Source organism: Pelophylax lessonae, assembly GCF_965119305.1.
Source record: "Pelophylax lessonae genome assembly, chromosome: 13".
Lineage (NCBI taxonomy): Eukaryota > Metazoa > Chordata > Amphibia > Anura > Ranidae > Pelophylax > Pelophylax lessonae.
Window position 1 is genome coordinate 103,898,726 of NC_138780.1, and position 15,116 is coordinate 103,913,841.

The window sequence follows — 15,116 nt, forward strand, 5'->3', positions numbered from 1 at the left end:
CTGCTTTTGATACTTTCCAGCCATCAAAATACTTTGATAGTTTGTAGTGTGATGAATAGATAGTTTGTAGTATGCAGATAGTAAAATAACTAAAGAACAGTAGAATTCCAGCTCCAAAAAATAAGTAAATTAAAAGATACAATTACAAAACTACTTTTGCTGCAGTGTCCGTTTTCAATCAAGAACCGGGATGTCCTTCGATTTTGCTATGAAATGATAGCCAGCACCCATTTAACCCACTTCTGCTGAGTGAAAACAGTCATGTACCCGCCCCCAGCCTGTGACTGGACAGCAGGGATGAGCCCATCAATTTAGAAAGACATACTCAAAGAGCCACTGGAAACTTCTAGACCTGCATGTGTAGTCCGATAAAGGAAAACGTCAAACACGCTCAATAGCTCTGGTGAGGTGGCTTCCACACAACAAGGCTTCCCTTGATGGGTACCCAACAGTAGCACAAACCATAGAAATAAATAAATAAAAGGAGCTTCAGACTAAAACTCGATGAAGTCCAAGATCATTTTAATTGTTGGTTAAAAAAAAAAAAAGTCCTATAAAAACAGCCAAAGCGTTTCAGGGCAGCACCACTCTCCCTTCTTCAAGGCTCAACTGAATAAAACGTGGGTGGACTCAAAGAAAACCGTGACTTCATAGATCTATATGAGAACCAATATCCACCTCTCCACATGGAGTAACGACTTGACTACAGTTGCTGTGCAGCAATAGAGGGTGGTTTTGCTGCTCATTAGTGTTTAAACAGAAAAAAAAAGGGGGTATTTTTTCCCCCCTTTAAACACTACTAAGCAGCACTACCATATTGGTTCCTGCCAAATAGGAACCAAATAAGTACACTTTGCATATGGAAAGGTTGCTTCTTGAGGTTCAGTGCATAAGACTTGCATTGATATCAATGGCTTAATACATAGCGTACAGTGAGGTGACATTTCATTCAGTTTGGTGGTAGCAAATACCTTCATACCATTAATAATGGCGCTTTTCCACTGCATGGAACCGAACGGTTCGGCTCGCTTTTGTGCTTTTCCACTGCTGGTACCGCATGGTATAGTGTAGGAACGGTTCGGTACGGTACGGTACGGCGGTGCTTTTCCACTGCATGGAACCGAACGGTACGGCTCTCAAAAACAGTACCTACTCGATTGTGGTTCCAACAGGTACCATACCCGGTACCATATCCCACAATCCTTTGCATGCATGCAGTCACTACTAGCCACTGATTGGTCAGAGAATCCCACCCACCCCGTTATTATCCCACCCACTTAACTTTACTACTACTTTAGTGGAAAAGCAAACCATACCGTACCGTACCGAACCATTCCAACACCGTACCATGCGGTACCAGCAGTGGAAAAGCAAACCGGGCCAAGCAGGGCCGAGTAGAGCCGAGCCGGTACTTGCAGTGGAAAAGTGCCATAAGTGTATAGTAGATAGAAAACAGAAGAACACCGTGCTAAAATGGATAGAGAGAAGCAGCTAGCACTACAGAGGACAACTTGTTTAAAATAACAAAGTGCAGCGCTAAAAATAAGTAAAAAGTAAAGTGCATATATGGTGCAAAACAATTGACTGTGTAACATTTGATACTAAACATGCATATGATGTAGCCAAATAAAACCATAATAATAATGGCTAAACATTGCACATAATGGAAGAAAATTCCAAAGTGAGTCCAAAGTGTAACGTGAAAAGCAGGAATCTTCAAGCGTTATTCCATGTGAATATTCAACCTTGTGCATAAAAACCACCACCAACATCAGAGGGGGGGGGGCTTACCAAATGGAGTGACCTTACATAGGCTTACGCCTAGTGGGTCAAAACCAGCATGGACAAGGATAAGAAGTCAGCGGACATCCGGATGGGCTTCAACCATAACGACAGTCTGAACTGATTTGATCTTTCAGATACAGATAGTTTCCACAGTAGAAAATCCAGATAGTGAAGGAGCCACAGTTTCTTCTCCACATAGTGTAAAACTACAGAAATGATAATTTGTTAAAACCCAGAACACTTACAGTATTGATGAATAAAAAGGGCTTGTAGTTAAAAAAAAACATCCTAGGATCAAATAGGATGCAGTGGTAACATGGCAGCAGACCAATGAGTGTATAGGGTTTGTATTTGTAAGTGGTTGGGTTGTCAGGGTGGATAAAAATTTATTTAAAGAAAAAAAATCTGATTTTTTTTTTTTTTTTTTATTAATCAAATTTAGTTTAATAGAATGCTTTTGGAGGAGTAAAAATCTATCTAAAGATAGTTTTCTATTTAAGATGCAGTAATACTTTAGTTTATTCAACATGAAATGGAGCTTAGTTATATTGCATGAGGCTGTATATTCTGCAATAAGCAAAACAAAGAGGGTTTGGGACTTTGTATGAGGCAACACATAGACATGTGCCTCCATCCCTATTATTCAAAGACATAATAATCATAGTTTGGGACTTTGTATGAGATGTGTGACCCTATGTGACTAATAATTGTGCAACCATCAAATAACAAAACAAGTATGATAAGTCATGTTTTTATTCTACTCAAAGATGAGGTAAAAAATATTGGATGATAATGATGTACATGAAGAACAACATAAGGAGCATGGATCATACATGAATATGATAGTATAGATGACTACAATAACATATGAATAAAATAGTACCATGAGTACATGCATGCTGTATGGCAACATGAATGTCACCCATATGTACAGGTAGTATACCAATAACTTGAAATACATAATAATGCAAATATTGACATTGGATTTCTTTCATGGAAAGCTCGACGCGTTTCATGTAAAAAACACTCATCAGGAGCGGGTAAAATCCAAGTATCTGGGAAAATTAAAACATATATATAGCAAAATAGTCATGTATGTGGCTGTATGACAGCCTATTATCCCTAGCCCTTGTAAATTTGGAACTCACAAATATGTTCCAGGATGGGTTGCAGGATGTGTAGAAATGCGCCATTGGAGGGTACGTCTGACCCGGGAGCTGAGGGAGCAACGCCTGCGCACATGAGTAGATGTGATGATAGATCTATGGATGCTGTGGATCCACGGGTGAGGGCCACCAAAAACTCCAACAGTTGACCACAATGGGTTTCTAAGGAAATAATATCATGATAGGGTTTTGAAAGCTGAATGAAGCTAATAACTCGTATACAAGTAAGGAGATAGGTGGAATGTCCATACCCGAGAACCAAGCCGCCAAGGCAATATACCATGGTGAATACAGGTGGCAGAGTGTTGGAAAGTGTAAAAGGTAGAAAAGTCAAGAAGGAAGGTGAGAAAGTGCGAGGATAAATAATTAGCCGAAATAGATGGTGATAAGCCCGTGAGATTATGTCCTATAGAAAAGATATGGCTGGTATGCAATACCAGTGACTCCCTTATCGGATGATGGCTGACGTGTCTCGAGGCTTTGCCTCTTCCTCAGAGCCACTATTGGGACTGTCGGTGAGTCAACAGCGGGTCAGAGGAGGAGCATCTGCGGGAAAGAGATGACAGCTGCTCTTTAAAAATTATGATTTAAATCAAGCATTTTTACTAGTGATTTCAATTATGTTTCCCCTTGTGGGTGGGTGGTTCATAGATAGATATATTTGTAGTTGTTTTATTTTTGTTTAAAATTTTGAATAGGGGGTGACTCCCAACTTTCCATATTCTGTTCCTGTAGGTGAAATTCCCACAAAATCTGGACAATGTCTGCTAAAGCTACAATCAGCAAGGAAGTCTTCTCTCCCCAGGATGAGCGGATGCTGGGGGCTGTATTGGTCAAACGGAGGACCAAGAAAAAAATCCCATTTCTAGCAACTGGAGGGCAAGGGGAATATCGGACCTACATCTGCATATCAGGTACAATTTCTTCAAAGATGTCCGTATCTTCCAATGACTGTCACAGAAATGTGCAAAATTACTACAAAAATAATCAGTGGTGCGGATACAGTATATAAAGACATTAAGGTTTCAAAGTTACGTTCTGTGGCTTACATTTTAGTCAAAATTAAAAATTCAGCTTTTGATTGCCTACCTGCTGATTAGTTCAGTTTTCTAATCTAGACATGCATTGGTCTATTCCAATTCTTCTTGTGATCCTGGAATACCTTTTTTTCCTCTTCCCACACTCTATAAAGAAAAGATTTGTCTTTAAATATGCTTTAAAGTAAACTTGTCATATCCATTAGGGGTTCCAGCAAAAGATAAATCGGGTATTGCACTTGCCCAATTAGGGTTTTTTTTTTTTATTATATCTAAAAGCACAAAGGATCACTTAGAATACCAAAGAAAGAGATCTGATAAGGGGCCTGTTTCAAAATAACAATAAAAATGATTGCACTAATGTCACAAGAGTATAAGATACTCTTATTATACTCTTATGATCATTGGCTCCATCTAGTGGCTATAATGGGGCATTTCTCTTACGTCCTCTGACAGTCGCTGCCCACTCATACAGTCTTCACCAATGGGTATTGACCTCTTATCCACAGGGGCAAGCTAGGCATAAGACTTGTTAAAAACAAAGTAATTTACATAGACACACCTGTAGGGGGCTGTTCCACTGGTCCAATACCCCCCTGCTATCAGCATCACCAACTCTGTTGTTTCCCCCTTGTTTATTTGCTTCCCTGGGTTGTTTGCTCCAGTTGAGCTTTTCTGTTACCCAGAGGGTTTACCTTTCTGTTTAGATAAGGTTCCTTTCTCTGACCTGGGTGCTGCGTTGCCTTTGTGACGGTTTCCGCTTCCCACCCCTCATGTCTACACTGCTTTGGGACATCCCATTGGTGAAGACTGTATGAGTGGGTGGCGACTGTCAGAGGACGTAAGAGAAAACTGAATTTTTGTAAAATCTTACCGTAAAATTCCTTTAATGAGTCCTCTGACAGTCGCCGCCCCCGCCCCTCTTGGGGTTTTTTGGACTTTAACTGCTTGCTACCAAACTGAGTTGGAGATGCTGATAGCAGGGGGGTATTGGAGCAGTGGGACAGCCCCTACAGCTGTGTCTATGTAAATTACTTTGTTTTTAACCACTTAAGCCCCAGCCCTATTTCGGACACTTTTTGTTTACAAGTTAAAATCAGTATTTTTTCCTAGAAAACTACTTAGACCCTCCAAACATTATATATATTTTTTTAGCAAAGACTCTGGAGAATAAAATGTCGGTCATTGCAATATTTTTTGTAACGCGGTATTTGCGCAGTGGTCTTTAAAGTGCCATTTTTTTGGAAAATTTTTGAAAAATCACATTTCACTGCATTTAAAAAATACTAAACAGTAAAGTTAGCCCACTTTTTTGTATATTGTGAAAGATGTCACGCCGAGTAAATAGATACCCAACATGTTACGGTTTAAAATTGCGCACACCCGTGGGATGGCGACAAACTACTGTCAATAGAGATCTCAATAGGCGACGCTTTAAATTTTTTTAACGGTTACCAGTTTAGAGTTAGAGTGTAGCTCTTTTTTTTTTAATTATTGCTCACACTCTGGCAATCGTGGCGATACCTCACATGTGTGGTTTGAACAGCGATTTCATTCGCGGCTCGACTTCCGTATACGTTTTTTTTTTTTTTGTGCGCGAGCTAACGGGGGCGGCTAAAAAAAATTTTTTTCCTATTTATTTTTTTTATTAAACTTTTATTACAGGTTTTTAAAAAAAAAAAAAATCTGATCACTTTTATTGCTGTCACAAGCAATGTAAACATCCCTTGTGACACCAATATATAGTGACAGGTACTCTTTATGGAGGGATCGTGGGTCTAAAAGACCCCAGACCCCTCCAATACGCTTCCATGTATGCAAAATGCCAAAAACTGCGTTTTTGCATACAGCCGTTTTTTAAATTTGCCGCCTTTTGCAGCAGAGTAACCCGGAAGTGACGTCATGGATGCCGCCTCCAGGCTACGTCATCGGAGACCCGATCAAAGCCGTTTCTGGCTTTGATCGGGACTCCATCCAGCCGGCGGATGCCCCGAGCAAAGTCGCGGGAGGGGGGGGCGTCCCCTCCCGCTCACCCGGCTAACGATCGAGCGGCTCCCTAGCCGCATCGGTCGTTACCGACGGAAAGCCGACTGCCGGCTGTTAACCACGGTACCGGGATGGTGCCTCTAGCTAGAGGCATCATCCCGGTATACCCCCGCAAAGTCTGCCGACGTAGATCTACGTCAGTTTGCGGTAAGTGGTTAACAAGTCTTATGCCTAGCTTGCTCCTGTGGATAAGAGGTCAATACCCATTGGTGAAGACTGTATGAGTGGGCAGCGACTGTCAGAGGACTCAGAGAAAGGAATTTTACGGTAAGATTTTACAAAAATTAAATTTTTTCCTGAATTACCTTGATCAGGAAAAATACTACCTTATGGCCACGAGCTACTGGTCATCAACACACTAAGCCAAATACAGTGAGAATTCACGAGTGCTGGATGAATGCTTGTAACATTCCTTCAACAAATTTAAAAACAAAAAAAAAGACAAAAGACCTCCTATGTGTCCGCACTGTGAAGGTATTTAAATAAATAGATCTTAGTCTTTTGTGAAAAAAAGACCTCTAACTGTTTATAAAGGGCACATCTTTCATTAAGTAAAAGTGGTTGCAAAGGCAGAAGGTTTTCATGCATTAAGATAAAAAGCCTTCTATGTGCAGCAGCCTCCCTAATACTTACCTGAGCCCCCTCTTGATCCAGCGATGTCCACAAATACCTTAGTCATCCAGGACTCTCCCTCCTGATTGGCTGAGACACAGCAGTGGCTCCATTGGCTCCTGCTTCCGTCAATTTCAGCAGATGAGGAGAGAGAGGGGGGGTCGGGCCAAATCGCAGCTCTGTGTCTGAATGGATACACGGAGCTGCGGCTCGGCTGGGGTGTCCCCATAGCAAGCTGCTTGCTGTGGGGGCACTTAACAGGAGGGAAGGGCCAGGAGAGCCAGCCAGGGACCCGAGAAGAGGATCTGGGCTGCTGTGTGCAAAACCAACTGCACAGAATCTGTAAGTATAACATGTTTGGTTTAATAGAAAAAAAAAGAGACTTTACAATTACTTTTTAAAAAAACGGTCTATTTTTTGTTGGGGATGTCATAAAACATACAGGTTATTCGTTTTTTCTAGTTCCTACTTGCCTAATGTGTTAACACTGGACACTGCTGTGGTTGATTTGGGCACAACCACACTACAGTATGAAAGATTTATCCCTGATAATTCGTTTTTGGAGGGTTTTTTTTTTTCTCCATTCCTATACCTGTAAACAATAAAACTCACTTTGCTAACTTGTAGTATTGGTTCATCTGGATAATTTTTTTATATTCTTATTGTGAGTATGACAGGTCTTTAAGGCAATTTTGTCCTTTGTCATCACTTACTGACATTGCTGCTGAATATCAATCTTTCAGCTTACAAATAACAGTGCATAAGCAGAGAAAAAACAAACATGCCAACATCTTAAGTCAAAGAAGAGATAAGACCAAGCTTTTAATTGTGGCCCACACATTGGACACCTCCGGAACTAAATTACCCCTTTATTCACTCTAATACTAAACCTTACACGCATTGAATTTGCTCCGTGGGTGGCCCTGTTGGCAACACCCAGGATGATGGAGGTTGACGTATTTAATCAACTTTTGTTTAAGGAGTCGGGTGAACAATTGTCCACTGAACAACGGAACTGTTTGGGTTTTCTGACAGCCCGGCATTAGTAAATACACAACAACATACTACAGAGTGCCTTCAGTCAGCCCACGGGAAGACAGGTCATTTTTGCTAATAACACATTGCCTCTTGCATTTCCATTGAGTAGCAAGCAACGTTTACAGGCTACTAATTAAAATATCAAGTAGGAGATTCCTTGCTCATGCAGTGTCTGTAAAATAAAACCGTTCCTTTCTGCATGTTCACGGACTCTGAGCACTACATTGTAAAGCATGTCGTTTTCTTGACATGAAGTCAATGCCGAGGCTTCATTTTCTACGCCCCCTTATTCAGCTCCTAAATTATGTGTCTGCTAATAAGATTCTATTTTCATCTCCACCAAAATTTTCTGGTTAAGTGAATGAATGTCTTTTTAAGGGATGCTATCTTTAACCGCTTCAGCTTTCGTACCTTTATACTCCATATGAACCAAAGCAATTTCCATTAGAAGTCTGTTTGGTAATGCATTTAGTCATTACTTATAGTAGTTCTAGGAACTTAAGGTTTTTTTACTTAACTAATTCTTAAAGCGGTAGTATAGTCATTTTGTTGACATTTACCTACAGGTAAGCCTATAATAAGCTTTAAGGTAGAAAACCTTCCACCAGGATCCCCACCCCTCCCTTATAGTTACCTGAGCGCAATCTCAATACAGCACTGTGCACAAGAGCAGCAGCTCTCTCCCTCCTCATAGGGCAAATTGTTAGCAGGGGAGCCATTGGCTCCTGCTGCTGTCAATCAAATCCTATGATGGAGCGGGGGTCAGGAGCGAGCCCACACGAGTACCCCCCACCAGCAGGCAGCTTGCTGGGAGAGGGGGGGGGGGGGGTTGCTCAGAAGGCAGGAGGAGCCAGGGGGGACCCCAGAAGAGGAAGATCAATGATGCTCTGTGCAAAACCATTGCCCAAAGTAGGGAATTAGAACATGTTTGGTATTAAAAAATAAATAAAAGTTTAGGTTTTTGTAAGAAAAATAAAGTAATTCTTACATTTTAATTTCTTTTCTATAGAAAAAAAATAAGTTTTCTTTTCTGTTTTGACCTATGTTTAAGAAGTAGTTGTTCTGTAAATATTGTCCTTTTTTTTTATTTATTTTAAAACTTTGCTAAAATTATGTTTCTGGCAGTTATTTGTAGATGAAAAGCCATTTTTCTTTTCTTTTTTTTTTTTTGTACATTTCCTTGTTTGATGCTGAACAGTAACAAACAAACAAAAAAGGAAGCATTTAAACATTTATACATTTTATTAATTATAGTAAAAGGGAAAAAAAAAATATGAAAAAAAAAACAGAAGAATAATGGGTATAGGGAGAAGGGTAAGATGTAGTTAACTAGCGCAGACTAGGGGCTAAAGAGGAACTGCAGTCTGCTCACATAGTTTGTAATAAAAACATCTTTGCCATTCTGAAGCTTCCCTCCAACCACCTTGCATAGTATTTAATACTAGACATTAAGCCCGTTAAATTAAGGGGCGCTAGAACATATGGCAGACTGAGCGGCTCTCGCTTATCTTTTTTTTTTTTTTTTTTTTCTAACAACGCGAGAGCCGAATGACATTGCCAGCTCTGCACATAGCGTCCCTGTTGCCCTAGCAACAGACACGCGCAGAGCTGACCGAGCGACTCTTGCGTGCGAGCGCGTACCCGCCACGTGCCCGCGCACACCCGCCGCTTCAAAAGTTTTGGCCGGCCGCTTGACTGGGGTGTATGTAGGATATCTATTCTATATTAATAATATGCAAGTAACTCTGCGTCCGTCCCTGTGTCTGTGGGATTGTGCTACTGCGCATGTGCCCCACGGACAGCCGTTGGGACTGGGGGCGGGCACCATGTCAGGGGCCCCAGAAGTAAGTCACACTGACCTGTGTAGGATGGGTACAGGAGAATGCGGGGCTGCGGACATGGTAAAGGTGAATGCGGGGCTGCGGACATGGTACAGGGGAATGCGGGGCTGCGGACATGGTACAGGGGAATGCGGGGCTGCGGACATGGTACAGGGGAATGCGGGGCTGCGGACATGGTACAGGGGAATGCGGGGCTGCGGGCATGGTACAGGAGTACCATGCCTGCAGCACTTCATCTCTTGTAGTATGCCTGCAGCCCCGCATAATGGCAGGCAGTGCGGCAGTGGAGGAGTCGCACTTACCTGTTCCTGATATGTGCTGGTGGAGGATGGGGGAGCTCCTCGGTGTCGGAGGCCGGGTCCGGGGTGTTGGGGGTCACCCCCGATAATGGTGCAGTGTGAGGGCCGTTCTGAATTCGTAAGTGCTGGGGAGGCGGGAGGCGGAGTTCCGATCAGTTGCCTTAGATTTAAAAATGGCGCCACCCGGCGCCAACACGTCATTGCGCATTCGCCGCCGCTCGGGAAAGCATGAATTGCCGGGAATAGCCGAACATGTACGTCTTTTACCGAGCAGCGGCGCATGCGCAGTGACATGTTGGCGCCGGGTGGCGCCATTTTTTAAATCGAAGGCAACTGATCGGAACTCCGCTCCCGCCTCCCCAGCGCTTACGAATTCAGAAGGGCATTATCAGACAGAAGCCGCTGTGTTCTCCATACCGAAGCCGCGGTCTTCACCACAGGTACGTTTCTTTCCACATCTGAAGGGAATGTTAAAAGGTGGGCGGGGATCCGCTCATATACACGCCCACCCAGCACCAGGCTCTGCGTCCCATTGGCTGTCCGTGCGGCACATGCGCAGTAGCGCATTTCCACGGACACAGGGACGCTGTGGAATGGACGCAGAGACACTTGTCTTTTTTTAATATATACTGTGATTTCTGTACTTGTCAAATGTGCTGCTGAAATCTCCCTCAACTAAGTCTTGACTGCAGCCATTTCAACTGTGTGCAGCTGACACTGCTGCCTGTTCACTTCCTAGATTCACACACACACACACACACACACACACACACATATATATATATATATAGAAACACGCATGCATATATATACTGTGTGTGTATGTGTGTGTATATATATATAATATAGTAGAGCTGCACGATTAATCGTATGAAAATCGCAATCTCGATTCACCCCCCAACCTGACATATGCTCGATTCTTTGCATAGCTGTGAGGAAGCAGAGAGAACAGCTGTGCAAAAAAAAAAAAAGCCTCCCGCAAACGCCTATCAGCATTAAGTCTCCCAGTAACTATAAACAAAATGATTACATTGCATCTTTTCCTTCCCTCTGCCAGGGAGAAAGGAAGTTTAACCTCTTAAAGACTAGACCTTTTTCTGACACTTGTTGCTTGCAAGTTAAAATCAGTTTTTTTTTGCTGGAAAAGTACTTGGAACCCCCAAACATCTTATATATTTTTTTAGCAGAGACCCTACAGAATAAAATGGCGATTGTTGTAATATTTTATGTCACACTGTATTTGCGCAGCAGTCTTTCAAACGCAATTAATAGACTTTAATGAATAAAAAAAAAAAACGTAACAGTAAAGTTATCCCAATTTTTTTTTGTTACACAGAAAATCGTGAGAGAATCGTGATCTTTATTCCAAGCTAAAAAATAGTGATTCTCATTTTGGCCAGAATCGTGCAGCTCTAATATACAGTGGAACCTTGGTTTACGAGTACCTTTGTTTACGAGCATTTTTAAAGACGAGCAACATTTTAAAAAAAAACTGTCTTGATATACGAGCACTGTCTTGATATACGAGCAGTTTTATACACTAAAAGCATGCCATCCCCTCTGTTAATGCACTCTGTCACATACCATTATGTGTCCCAGTGCTTGTACTGTGTATAAACATGCCGATTTATATTGTTTCAGAGTGTCCCTGCACTTACTGTAGTATATGTCTTCTCGTTTCTCTGTCACCTCGTCTCTCTGCTCTACCCAGCGGGAGGGGCCGATCACTCCTTCTGACGTCATCTGAGGAGGAGGGGAGGAGGAAGCAGAGGGCTGCAGTGAACAGCCAGACAAGCACTAATACAGTATAATCGGTGTCCGTTATGTACAGCACGGACACAGGGACACATAATGTTTAACAGAGGAGATGGCATACTTATACTGTACAGTAGTGTACTACTTTATATATAATAACAGCATATCTTTATATTACTATAAATGCTTGTGGAACGAATCATCTGAGTTTCAATGCTTTCCTATGGGAAAACTTGCTTTGATATACGAGTGTTTTGGATTACAAGCAAGCTGCTGGAACGAATTATACTCGCAAACCAAGGTTTCACTGTATGTATGTATGTGTATATGTATGTGTGTGTGTGTGTATATATATATATATATATATACACACACACACACACACACACACTCACACTACTGCTAGCCTGCACATCTCTCCTCTCTTGAATACCCATGGATCTCTGCAGTCTCCTGTTATCTCCGCCATCATCCAGCCCCCTCCAGCTCTGCAGCTCTCATTGGCTCTCCTAGGACTCACCCCTCCTCCCTTGCTGGCAAACTCTCACAAAGGTTAGAGAGAGAGCTGTTTACGATGTCATTCGCATAGGCTTTTTACCAGACAAGAAAGAGGAAGTGGGCTGTATAAGGTATTTTACTGGCGGAGAAAAAGCTTTACTGTCCAAAGGTAAAACCACAAGTGCAGAAGATTTAATAGATAGAAAGTTGAAAAAATGACTGAAGAGCCACTATAAAGAGGGGTTTCAGTTGGAATTATTTTATTTAAATTAAAACAAAAAATTAATAATGCGAGGACACACCTTGGATCTACATATGATTGAAGTTATTATAATATATTTAAATTTAAATATATATGTTCGCTTCTTGTAATTCACACACGGACACTCGCAGGCTATCTGCGCAAGCAACTTTACACAGGAGCAGCTGCATTTTGACAGCCATTTCTACTGTATAATGTAAAGAATGAACAGCTGTCATTTTGAGTCTGAGTTCCTATAAAGTATTTTTTCTGTCAAAAATGATGTCTCCTTACAATGTTCTCATACTGTATTTGCATTGACCTACCCCTCCTTTTAATAGCCTCAGTTATTTAAGGAAAATAACGGATTGATCCTGCCGTTCCCCAGAACATTACTGTTTTTTTCTATCTGGGCTACAAACAATATTCAGTCTCCTTTCAAATGGCTGTGATGCTCCCACCATTGCCAATACCTGGAAGAAGAGTGCCTCATGTACTGTATTGATACAGCGTTGGTAACATTGGGCATTTCATCACCATGCATGTTCTGCCACTTATAGCACCTCCCTCCTTCATTGGCTTTCAGGAGCAGTTCCTCTCGTGATGTCTCTTCGCAGGGAAAAGTGGCACCTGCCACTATCCAGTAAAAGGGCATACCAAGGCTTTGTGGTCACGTGAACAAACCTAAGCATTTAAGAAAAAAAAGGCAGTGGCAATTATAAATAACACTTTGATGTTTATTTATAATTGCCACTGACTTTTTTTTTTTTTAACGGTTAGGTTTGATCACGTGACCACAAAGCTTTGGTATGTGCCTTTTTACTGCTACTGAAAGCCGTAAAAAACGCGGTAAAATCGCGTGACTTTTAGGTTGCACAAGTGCGATTTTACCGCGTTTTTTTTTTTTTGTTTTTTGCCGCAATTTTTACTGGACTTGAAGCAATGCCTATGTCTATGGACCTCCAAAACGCATCAAAGTCGCACCAAAGTAGTACAGGGACTACTTTGAAGTCGTTGCAACCTAAAGTCGCCCATATATGAACAGTACTCATTGGAAATCATGGAGTACGACTTGTCATGCGCATGCGACTTTGCAGTCTCAAATCGCAGGACAAGTCACACAAGTGTGAAAGGGGCCTAAAATATAATGGAGGTTACAGTGGGGCTGTTGGTAATATGATTTTCCAACTACTTTTAATGCAGACATAGTGCTTTGCATTGTATAAGCTGTATTGGTATTTAGTATGTAGTTTTTGGGTGAGCACGAACGCATTGGGGTTGATTTACTAAAACTGGAGAGTGAAAAATCTGGTGCAGCTGTGCTTTATAGCTAATCAGCATCTAACTTCAACCTGTTCAATTAGGCCCCTTTCGCACAAGCGGACCGTTCAGATCCGCCTGTCTGTTTTTTTGGCGGATCTGAAGGGTCCCCCCATGCATCTCTATGGGGGATCGGATGTCAGCGGAGACATGTCCGCTGACATCCGATCCGTCAAATCTGGACGGATGGAAACCCTATTTTCCATCCGTCCAGCAGATCGGATGAGAACGGACCGACGGTCCGTTCCCATCCGATTTCCCCCATAGAGATGCATGGGGAACTGACAACTGTGTCTCCGCACAAAGCGCGGAGACACAGCTGTCATCCTTCTGCTCAGCGGGGGATCGGCGGCTCGATCACCCGCTGAGAAAAGCGGAGTCCGGTCCGATGGACAAGATGTGCTTAAGTCCGATGGACAAGAGCCCTTAAGCTTTGACAAAAAGAAAAGGAAGCTGATTGGTTTCTATGAAGAGCTGCACCAGATTTTGCACTTCAGTTTTAGTAAATCAACCAAACTGTGTGAATTAGGCACTAAACTACAACTTCAATGTTTGTGCAAAGGAATAGAAATGTGTTACATTTTGGCCCTGTTCACACCTGAGTGTTTTTCAGCTCATAAAGCGCTCATCTTTGAAGTCTCAAAACGCCCAACAAGCAAAATCCCATTCATTTCAGTGGCCCCTGTTCACATATGAGGGTTTTGTCGCCTGCAGCAAAACGTCTGAAGCTCAAAAAAGTACATGAGCTTCTTTTTTGGCAGATTAAAAGTGTTTTTTGTTAGATGTCAATGCCTTCCTCCTAACACCTGCAAAAAACGCCTGAAAAACGCCCAAAAAAATGCCTGACAACAATACGCTCAGGTGCGAATGGAGCCTTAGTAATTTGGACAACTCCTTGTTTTAAAAACGATGTCCTGATTTTTGCTTAGATCACAGTTTTGAAAGTGCAAAACTTAGTATTGCTTAAAGTGAATTCCACCTTTATCTTTGAACTTTACACCGTCAGTTAGATGAAAACATCCTGAAAAAGAATTGGATAATTTATTAATTTTTTTTGTTTCACTTACCTTATTTTTAATGAAAATGACTTTACCTTCCTTCCACTTCCTCCTTATGCGGCCGCAGCCCCAGACAGCACTTCCTCCTTATGCGGCCGCGGCCCCCGACGGCACTTCCTCCTTTGCATTGACTCCTGGGAGATGAGCGTCATCAATCCCAGGAGTCAATGCGCCTGCACCGGTGTCCCTCGTCACTTCCGGTGCAGGCACGTCATTCCCTGCTGGATGAATTAGAACAGCTTTTGGGCATGCGCAGAACCAGCTGTGGAATGACGCGCCTGCACCGGAAGTGACCAGCATTGCATTCTGGGACTTCGACATCCTGGATAAGGGGCGCTACGGCTTCAGCTGCCCACACCGCAGGTGGCAGCGCTGGACAAGAAATTTTCGAGGTAAGTTTTTCTTCTTACAGGTACACTA

The 15,116-nt window shown here is 42.3% G+C and overlaps 1 protein-coding gene across 1 annotated transcript in view; it reads left to right on the forward strand.

Moving 5' to 3' along the window:
• The first annotated feature begins 3,690 nt into the window (after nucleotides 1–3,690).
• STXBP6 (syntaxin binding protein 6) overlaps nucleotides 3,691–15,116 on the forward strand; it is a 77,600-nt gene continuing 66,174 nt past the window's right edge. The window contains exon 1 of the mRNA XM_082275336.1: nucleotides 3,691–3,865. Coding sequence (XP_082131462.1) covers nucleotides 3,712–3,865 — 154 coding nt within the window. The 5' untranslated portion in view covers nucleotides 3,691–3,711. The remainder of the gene's footprint in view (nucleotides 3,866–15,116) is intronic.